The sequence below is a fragment of the Anopheles bellator genome, chromosome X, assembly GCF_943735745.2.
Source record: "Anopheles bellator chromosome X, idAnoBellAS_SP24_06.2, whole genome shotgun sequence".
Classification (NCBI taxonomy): Eukaryota; Metazoa; Arthropoda; class Insecta; order Diptera; family Culicidae; genus Anopheles; species Anopheles bellator.
The window spans coordinates 12,036,766-12,047,822 of record NC_071287.1 but is presented as its reverse complement, the minus strand read 5'-3'; the positions used below and the strand labels follow the sequence as shown (position 1 = coordinate 12,047,822).

The following is an 11,057-nucleotide window of genomic DNA, read 5'->3' as shown; positions in this document are numbered from 1 at the left end:
CCGGAATAAAAAAGCGAAACGCAGAAAGACGTCGAATACTCGAGTTGATCGTGGCGGTCGTCCAGCCTTTCAAATTACAGGTGGAACGTAACTCACTCACACGCGCACACACGAACACTATACACCACTACCTGCACGACACCAACTGCTACTACTATTGCGTTTCACAGCCTGACGGCCGTAATGGATTTATGAGTAAGGATCTGTTCAGCTATTAACGCGACGAACCAAGCCTAGAATCAACTAGAACCCGAGAGTTGTATATAACAGAATAAGTAAAGGAGTTGTGGAACTGTATGGGAGTAGTTGAAGCGAAAAGGAGGAAAAGCGTGGTTCCTGTGAGGATGGGTGTAATATTAAATAGGTAAAAACTTTGCACACACAAACATGCTCGCGCCTCCTCTGGGATTGTTTTCACTCGTGTAAGCGTTGTTTGTGTGTGCGTACGCAACACAAAGTACTCACACACACGTTCATACCTGTGCGCGCGCACACGTTCCCGAAAGAAGACTCCGTCAGTTTGGTGTACTCTCAGCCCTGTTCTTGGGTCCGCTCAGCGGGAAGACTTTACGATGCTATTCAATTCCTGCTCTCATTCTACGATCCTATTCAACCTTCATCTTTTATTCTGAGCAATAATAGTTGAGTTGGCTTTGCCACTCACGTCTAAAAGTCGTCAACAGGTTGGAACACGGTGTCTTAGGCTTTTTAGATATATTACGGCAAATATTTCCAATAGTGTATTTTACGCTCTTGAACGATCCTAAGCTACTAACTGTTGCACGAAACTTTCTTCCACTACCGCTGTGTGGAAATGCTCAGCTTGGGATAGTTGCCTAAACTTCCAAATCTTAATTTCTACAACTATTCTACACTATCACTTTAATATATTGATTTACTGTTTATTGGTGATTGGTTAATATATTGGCTTATAAACAATCACACGGAATGATCTATAAATTAAAATAAAACGGTGGCGGTAGGCAGGGCGAAGGAAGGGGCCCTAAAAATGAACAGATCAACACTCATGAATGCACAACTAAAACTCAAACCTTCGTTGTTCTGCAAAAACTGAAATCCTTGAAACAGAAATGGACACAAAATACCAACTGACTAAAGCTTCGCACTCCAAATTGTCGACACTTTCTATAAGCAAGTCCTGTCCGGATTTCGGACTTCGTACCGATGGCTGACTAGCTTATTTTTGCAGCGAAACCTTTTTCCTTCGTTACGCACGTCGTTGTAGGGCTGGAACATCTCGCGTCGACGGCGTGAGCCATCTCTTTCCATTTAGTATCGCGCTCGTGCGTGTTTTAGTATCGGTGATACGCGTGATACGATTGGTGGTAGTGGTCAAATTTTTGATCGAATGTCGGGACACTGTGTGCAGTCTGTCGATAATCGCGCCTTACCATCGCCGTGCTCCAGAATGAATTTAACACCAACACACAGAGACACACCCCACAAGCGTTCGCGGGTTCACACAATCAGGCAAGCAATCGCACCAACTGCTAGCACCTCCTCTCCCCTTCATAACCGACAACCACACTGTTTACCAAAATAATTTAATTTTGAAGTTATTGTAGGTCGTTCTGGTTTAGTGTCAATTGAAATTCCTCAATAACGTGCATGCTCTATCCCGTATGCTGTCTCCTGGTCCATGCTTTATGTAAAGAAAACTTGACAAGTGGCACAAGTGGGTTACTGGTAAGTTCACACATAATACACACGCACTCTCGGGTGAAGGGCAAGCAAGTTAGAGGAAGGGACAAAAAACATGCCCAGCATAGTTGTACTGGATGGTAGAAAGCAGCTGGTCGTGTATAGCTGTGGTTTTGAACGGAATGGAAAGTCCAAATGCGAGCACGTGTTGTAGTTAACTAAAGAGCCCGGGAGACATTAAAACAACCTGGTGCCGAAGGTTCGGGATTACCCGGTTTCCGAAGATGTCCCCGGAGGTGTTGGTGTCCCGAATCAGAACGGAGCGATGTCTATTCGACCAGCGGGAACAAGCGCGCGCAGAACGATGCCACTGACAACAACGGATGACATGCAGAGCGCAGGCCCGCGAAAGGTCGACTGCTAGTCAATGCACGGCCGAAGCCCGACCAAATGTCGCTCGCACTCCCGCTAACCTGCGCGCAAGCGCGTGAGTATGTGTGTTTGTGCATAAGCACGCGGTGTATGTTTTTCTTCTCAGACTTTGGGTTGTTTTGACCCGAGGTTCGTCAGTGTTCTCTTCCTTCACTTCGTTCACTTCGAGCGTCGAGCATGCGCCGAGTTTGCATTTGCTGTAACTGGTAGTAAAATGGGCAGCCGGTAGAGGGTAAACGTTGTGGGACAAACACACACTTGCCTACTGGCGTTATTCTTACGCAGACTGGTCCCAATGGATGGGACAACGCATCATGGCGAAACTGGAATACACAACCCGGTCCCTGGTAACCGATAAACGGTTTCTGTATCTAGGCCCACTTGCAGCGAGGAAAACAACGTACCGACCCATTGCGCACTTCAGCATTAACCGGTTTGGGAATTTGACTACGGCAACCGCTGAATTTGTACGACGAGGTGGCTGGGCCAAATGTATTTCATGTTGATCACTAGCAGGACTATCGCACTGTAAGGAGAGGCTCATGTCATAACTCGGTTGTGCCCCCACCTTTTTCTTCCAACTGGTTCGCTATCGTCACTAAAAGAGGTAGGGCTGTTCAAGTGTTCTTTTCGCGCTGTACCCACAAATTCATCCGATTTGTTTGGCATGACCATCTTTGACTCTCCGACAATTTGGTTTTGCCGTTCTACTTGCCACTTTTCTTACGCGATTCATTGGTCGCGCCTGTGCCCGGAAAACCCCGTCCTTTTGACTGGCACCGCTGAATTTCTAATGAGTTCCACGTAAGAAAAAGTGTTATCAAATATGCGTGGTGTTGCGAGGGAGCATTGTTCTACTCTCTCTTCAAATGGCAACGCAGACCATTGTTCGGCTCCCCCGACTGGTGGGAAAAAGGTGAAGATTTTCCGAGTGCGTGCGCTGTACCCTTTATTTCTTTTCGAATTCGTAAACGACCGACCACTACTTTTGTAAGGGTGTTCATCGGATCGACGAACACGAAAAATCATCCAAGGGGTGTATGCTGATCTTGAAGTTCTCCAACGTTCATGTCATATCGTGGCGTAAGGCGAAATAAAATGCGCATGCATGCACGTATTGAGTTGTGCAAGTATGGAACAGGAAATTTTTTAAGCTAGCTGTCAATTTAATCGTCCTCACAGAGCTTGGTGGGCAACACTGCCTTGCATTGACATGGATTTCCACTTAAAACCAAAGAAGTTGAAGTGTATTAAACTTTGGTTGAGGATGAGGTTTGAACATGTAAACTTGAAGAAAATGTTAACATGTTAAAGTTTGAAGAAAACTGCTACAGAACCGCAACGAATGCTTTTTGAAACATACGGTAAACATGTCCTTGACAAATTGCAGCGCATGTGTGGTTCAAAAAATTAAAAATGAATGCTTTTGACGTAACGGAGAAAGACCCCGGAATACCTCCGGAAAATTTCGAAGACCTTGAGCTGCAAAAACTTTTGAATTAAGATGGCACCCGAACGCAGTAGCAACTCTCGGATCAGTTGAATATTACCGTATTTTTCCGTGTATAACGCGCACCCATATTTTAAGAGAAAAAAATTGGAAAAAAAGTTTTTTATTATACATTTTTCAACTATGTGATATCCAACAAATACCAAATGATAATAATGTATTATTCTAAATATTCTGTAGTAATTATAAAGAAGACTAAAGATAAAATACGTATACATTGCAAAAGACATACTAGTATTTTATATTTCGTAATAATCTTTAAACTCAGATTCACTGCTCTCTGACAAATTGATATTCTCTAATTGCTGTTCAATGTACTCCTCATTGTCACTCTCTAAACAGGTACATTGTGACAATAAAGTATCCGGAAATTTGTGATTTTGAAAAAATGCTTTATTCGATTATTTCGTGACGTTAGATTGCTACACATATCAGTGGCCTTTGGTGAAAAGTTCGGCCATTTTAAATTACCACTTAACCTTTGACAGCTGTTTTACTGTGCTCGTGTCTTGGACCATCGGCGATTTTTTTCTCTTCCAAGGTTTTTTTTAGGATGGTTTAGCACGGCAGTGCGCCCGTCTCTACGTGAACAATGACGTGAAGCCTCCCGTGAACGCTCTCGTGCCCGCTCCCGTGCGACCTGCGCTCTCGTGCCCACTGCCGTGCATTCTGCGCCAGTGCGCTCCTCTACGTGAACATTGACGTGACGCCTCTACGTGAACATTAACGTGCCCACTGCCGTGCATTCTGGGCCAGTGCGCTCCTCTACGTGAACATTGACGTGACGCCTCTATGTGAACATTGACGTGACGCCTCTACGTGGACATTAACGTGCCCACTGCCGTGCATTCTGCGCCAGTGCGCCCGTCTCTACGTGAACAATGACGTGAAGCCTCCCGTGAACGCTCTCGTGCCCGCTCCCGTGCGACCTGCGCTCTCGTGCCCACTGCCGCGCATCCTGCGCCAGTGCGCTCCTCTACGTGAACATTGACGCAACGCTCTTGTGCCCGCATCCGTGCGACCCGCGGCTTCGTGCCCGCTTCCGTGCATCTTGAGCCAGTGCACTCTATCTACGTGAACGCTGTATGATCCGGTCGGGATCCTCAGCCGGTGATCATCACTGCAAAAATGATGATGCAAGATCTCTGGCGAGAAGATCTTGCATGGGACGACTACGTGTCACCCGCAACGATCCAAGAGTGGAACAAGTTCACGTCACAACTTCCACTCTTGAGAAAGCTACATATCCCACGGATGGCATCGCCCAGCGGACCGACGACGCTGCGTATCGACGGCTTCTGCGATGCATCCGTAAAGGCCTACGGCTGCGTGGTCTACGTGACTTTCGAGGATGACCAGGGCCAACGGAGGACGCGCCTGCTGTGCTCCAAATCCAGGGTGGCCCCCCCTCAAGGCAATGACGTTGCCACGACTAGAGCTGCAAGCGGCAGTTTTGCTAGCCGATCTCTACGTGAGAATCAAGGACGTCTTCGGCTCCCGTGTCGACGAAACACATTGGTGGTCCGACTCGCAGGTAGCACTAACCTGGATCCGTTCGGACAACTCTCGGTGGGACGTCTTCGTGAAGAACCGAGTTGCCAAAGTCCAGACGGCTACCGCGACCACCGACTGGCATTACGTGCCTACCAAGCTCAACCCGGCCGATATCGTTTCCCGAGGGATCTCGGCAAGAAGGTTGATCCGTCCAGAAGTTATGACGTTCTGGCTGAACGGTCCATCATTCGTTCAAGCGGGATGCCACGGAATGCTTGAGCTAAGCCCTTCCACTGATCTCGCAGTGTTGGGTGCAGTGGCTCCGCAAGCTCCCGTGCTACTAGCCACCGTCGGGCCTGATTGCGACGACTTGATCGCGCAATACCCGCACCATTGTTCCTTGGGAAAGACGCGCCGTCACTTCGCCTGGCTCGGACGTGCGGTCAACAATTTTAAGGCAAAATCGGCCTTGCTACGTGCAAAAGATCCTGGCCTTTCCGCGATACATGGCCCCATGACGCTCGCCGCCCAAGAAGTTGGGCTGCGATTCATCTTGCTACGGATGCAGACGACGGTCCATCCGAATGAAGTGCGAGAGATGCAACTGACGGGCCACATCACGCCAACGAGTCGCCTTCAGCACCTCAACCCGATCTGCGTGAATGGGGTGATCCACGTACAAGGGCGGCTGCAGAATGCCGAACTTGCGGAAGAGGCGCGCCTGCCCATCCTCGTCCCGAAGTCCCACCCCTTCTCACGGGTGATGATCCGGGACATCCACGAAAGGAACCACCACGCAGGCGTCGCCCTGGTGATAGCGGAATTCAGGACTCGCTACTGGATGCGTGACCTCAGACGAACAGTGGCGGGGGAGCTCTCGCGATGCGTCACGTGCGTCAAGGCTCGCCCTCGCCAATTCACGCAGCAAATGGGCTCTCTGCCGGTGCCTCGGGTGAACCCGTCGCCCCCGTTCACGCATACCGGCATCGACCTATGCGGGCCATTTGTTGTAGCATCTGGGATGAAGGGCAATCGCAACATCGATGTCTACGTGTGCATCTTTGTACGCTTTGCCACCAAGGCTGTGCACCTTGAGGTGGTGGAAGACCAATCCACGCAAGCCTTCATCTCCGGCCTCATGCGCTTCGTGTCACTGCGTGGTAGGCCAAATGTTATTTACTGCGACAACGGTCGCAACTTCGTGGGTGCCGCTCGGGAACTGCACCGACTCCGTGACGTTTTCAACGATGCCCAGTTCCAGCACCACGTCGTCGAACTGGCCGCCGATGAGGGAATCTGCTTTTCCTTCATCCCTCCTCGCAGCCCCAACTTCGGTGGGTTGTGGGAGGCCAACATCAAGGTGGCTAAGCGACTGCTGAAGGCGGCCTCCCGTGGCGCGCGATTGAGGCTGATCGAGATGCAGACGTTCATGCACCAGATCTCAGCGATCCTTAATTCGCGGCCGCTCACAGCAATACGTACATCGCCCGAGGACGTCGAGGCCCTCACGCCGGCCCACTTCCTCATCGGGCGTTCTTCCTTCAACACCCCGGCCACGTTGAAGGACGACGAGACGGAGCCCCTCCATACACGGTGGAAGCGGGTTCAACGGATGGCCCAGCATTTCTGGACTCGTTGGCGGTCGGAGTACTTGGCGCACCTGCGATGCGCAGCCAAATCGACGCGGAAGATGCCCAACGCCGAGAAGGGACAGATCGTGCTCATCGGAGACGACAACCTTCCAGTGTCTCGGTGGCCGTTGGGCGTCATCACCCAAGTCCACCCGGGCCCGGACGGGGCCATTCGGGTGGCTGACGTGAAGACCGGCAGCAGGGTGTACCGGCGGAACGTCCGCTTGCTCGCCCCCCTGCCTGTAGCTGCCAACCCCAGCTCTCCAGACGACGCCGCTACGTGCAGCCAAGCGGCTGACGAACCATCTAAGAAGGATGTCAACGCTGCGTGCGATGGGGTGGCGGACGAGCCACCCCGCCCGGGGAATGCTGCTACGTGCGATGCTGCCTCGGGGGAACCGCCTGCTACCGTGACGGCGGATCCTGATGACGACCCCCCACAAACGGGAATTTGGGACGGACGCCTCCGTCCCAAAGGGGGGAGGATGGTTTAGCACAAGCGTGTGCTAAATCTGGCCCGATTCTGGCCCGTGTGCTAAATCTGGCCCGGGCCCGTGTGCTAAATCTGACCAATGTTCGTGCACGGAGCACGGAATTCACGATAGAAGGAATTACACGTCTTTTGCAGGGTTGAATACGAAACGTCTCTCTGTCAGTAGAGTACCCGAACAAAAAAGTCACTCAATTTTTCATTTTTCTGGCCCCAGATCTCAACCTGTGAGACAACCTCTCTCACTATGGCTGGATTGAGATATAACGGCTCACTTTCCTTCCCCAGTGAACAATTTTGAGAGCCCGAGGCTGCCCCTCTGCCTGCGACGCGGCGGAGGAAGGCTGAGGCGAGTGAGATCGAACGCCCCTCTGCCTGCGACGAGGACGAGAGAGGGCGAGCGCGACGTTCACTGCAACGAGCGGGCCGGCTCATCGGGGCGAGCTCGTAGGTAGCACCGGAGGGAAGGGGAGGAAAGGAGGGAGAGGGGGAGTTTCACGCGCTAGCTTGGTGGTTTCATTTACAGGGAGGGTAGGGTTTCAGAGCCGAGGGGCCATGCGAACGCAAATACGAACAGACGAGCGAAAGGAAGAGAAATACAAAAAAAGAGACAGCGAGATCGAGTAAAAATTATAAGTCCGAGAGAGAACGGGCAGTCGATTTTGCTCCAAGTCAATAAGTGCAAGTGTTCTTCGTTCCATCGCGTGTGATCCTGATAGAAATAATCCAGGTAAGTTTAGTGGACAGTATTCACTGACAATCAAATAATGTAGAAATGTTTTCGCTTTGCTCGTTTCAGATGTTCAACAGGGATGCAAAACATTTTTCAACGTGTCTACGGCGTCAACAACAAGTGATATTGTCGACGCACCAAATTGCTACGACCGCTATAGTGAAGTGTGAAGAGTGTACGCGAACCGAAAAAAGAGAGAAAATATACGCTTCGAAATCGAACCAACTGTGTTATTTTGGCTAGGGGGAATTGGGAGAAAGAAAACGAAGAAAGAGAGGGGACACACAGGAGAGAGGGAGACAAGGGGCAGGTTCGGGAAAAAAAATCGAGTCGCCAAAGTCTGCCATCGAGTAACTAGCCCTTCTCAGTATGGAAGCCTACGTGAACGAAATACTCCAGCGACTCGAATGCGACTCGTTGGCGACTCGTTGGCGACTCGATGCTCCATACTGAGAAAACGCCGGGGAACTCAAAATTGTTCACTGGGTCTTGTATATCTCAAAAATCGCGTTTATATCCCAATCCGTCTCACTAGCTCCGTGAGCGTCTCCCCCTATATTTTTTATTCTCTCTTCCTCTCATTCCATACACCCTCTCACCTACATACTCTCAATGCATGAACTGTCAAATCGTTGTGATGTTGTAAACAAAGTGTTGCATTTATTCATAACCACCAATTACAATATTTTCACAATTGTTTCACTATTCCACCATGTACATGCACTTTTCACTTATCTCTGCGTGTACGTAGAGTGTATCCATCCGTGAATCCTGTATTTCATGTATCCTGTACCATCCGCCCTATCGACATTGTCCCGTACGCTGCTAATGGTTAGCTGAAATGGAAACAGACGCGTTGCACTTTCACTATTTAGAAGTAAATACTTATCGAGAAATGCTTCCCGATGCTTAAATTTACTTACCGAAATAAGCAACAGCTTAGAATTCACAGTTAAACACTATTTTTACACCGATGATGCGTAGTCGATTTGCTTGCGTCGTTCGTTCTGTGTTCCTGCATGAAACTAAGAGTTTCTAACAGTTTGACATTGGAGTGCCGGACTGGATGCTACATGAGCGTGACAGAGACAAAAAAGTTGTTCGGTGTTGCGCTTTCTTTCTGGCCTTTGGTGAGAAACGAATCGGCGCTCAGATATTTCGTCTCACTATAGAAAATATGAGTGACTTTTTTGTTCGGGTAGCTTTGCGAATAGAACGATCGGGTCCCAGTACCGCTTGTACGGGCCCGATCGCGGGGAGCCCGAGTCACCCACGCAGGGCGCTCGGCACTCATTCGGGGCTCTGACCCGGCGGTTTCCGGCCACCGCGTGTCCGCACTGACACTCTGGTGACGGCTGGCCGTTATCGCCGTTACCACCGCGACTGACACGTCGCGTCAGTCGCGGCGGGCCCCTTGCAGCAGATTTAGCACACGTTTGTGCTAAACCAAAATGGATGGCAAGGAATCTATATCAAATTTTGTGTAGAAAACGAAATTAAGAGCGCGGACGCACTCAAAATGTTGACTGTGGCTAATGGTGAAGCTATTACTACAAAAAACAGTGCTTATCGGTGGTTCAAAAATTTCTCAGAGAGCCGAGAAGATGTAAACGTCGAAAAGCAAAGTTTGGTCGAATGTGAAGAGTTTCGCTTACAGTTTTCTTCAATTACAAGGTCGTGGTGTCACATGAGTTGTTGCCGATAGATAGAACGGTCAATAACGAATATTACTTGCAAGTTATGCGCAATTTGCGAGAAGCAATCCGCCTATAACGCGAAATCCAAAGATGAAACCCAAATGTCGTGAAATTTTTTAACAGGGTACGTGCATACGAAGTTTAACATCGTTGCTTGTGTGCGAATTTTTGGCCAAAAACTACAAACTAATGATGCCAAAGCCACCGTATTGAACAAATCTGGCCCCCTTATGGCTTTTTCTTGTTTCCAAAACTCAAATTACCGCTTCGTGGTCAATTTATTTAGGAGAAGGCAGAAATCGCCGATGAGACAAAACTCTTTCACGCAAAAAAGCTGCAAAAGGTTAACTGAGCTTTAAAAATAGCCGAAATTTTGAACATAAGTGAGTGACATATGTAGCAACATTACGCAACAACAAAATCTTAAATAAATTAAAGCAATCAATTTTTTTAAATCACAAATTCTCGGTACTTATTTGTCAGAATGTATATAAAATAGAAGATGTAAAATAAATAGAAGAATAAATATAATATATACCAAAAATTTGGGTATATATTATATGTAACAATATTGTGTGGATAATTATATTACTAACAAATGTTTCATTTCATAATTTATTCAATAACACCGTAAAATATGTACCTAAAAGGTCACATTTGTATGTTTAGAGGAGACAAAATTTTTACCACCCTTGTATAACGCGCACCCATATTTTAGAGCTAAAAAATTAGGAAAAAGGTGCGCGTTATACACGGAAAAATACGGTACTCAAAAAACCATATGCCTACGTTTGAAGGTCATGTTATAGTTCCAAAAGGTTGAAAAATGAACAGAACCACAAATGGACGTTCCGAATTACCACAATGGACGTTCATTGGTCCAATGAAAGCGCAGGCATGCTCACTGTACTTAGCGATGCGCTGCTCGATAGAAATCAACATTTGCCAAATCTCTTCTTGTGCGTCGAGAATTATGTACTTGTTGATCTCTATTTTCTATTTTCGATCTCTATTCCGTTCTGTAATGGGGAAGGATTCCGACGCCTCTTGAAGGATACTTAGGCTCTCCTCCCCCACTCCTCCTAAACATGTCCGTGTCGTACAGAATGGTAACATATTTTCCGAATATCCAAGCTTGGGCGCCAACCCCTTGGGCGGATGGTGAATATGGCTGAGTTTAGAAGGGTCGGGAGGCTGCTGCAACAAGGCCCCCTAAGGGTCCTACGACCTTAAATAATACATCACGTGGCTTCCAGCGTGACATGGAGTTGGCGCGGGGCCAACAACCCCGCTCATAAAAACAAGACTGTTACTGAAAGCTATAAAAGGAAACAAAGACACCGGAATTACGATGACGACAACTCGCTACGGATTAAAAGGACTTCGAGAACGGACATGAAACTAGGGA

At 48.5% G+C, this 11,057-nt stretch overlaps 1 protein-coding gene across 1 annotated transcript; it reads left to right on the top strand.

Annotated features, from left to right (window-relative positions):
* The first annotated feature begins 5,021 nt into the window (after nt 1–5,021).
* LOC131213749 (uncharacterized) lies at nt 5,022–7,223 on the top strand. Its single transcript, XM_058207865.1, has one exon. The coding sequence runs from the start codon at nt 5,022–5,024 to the stop codon at nt 7,221–7,223; it is 2,202 nt and encodes a 733-aa protein (XP_058063848.1).
* Nucleotides 7,224–11,057: the final 3,834 nt, after the last annotated feature.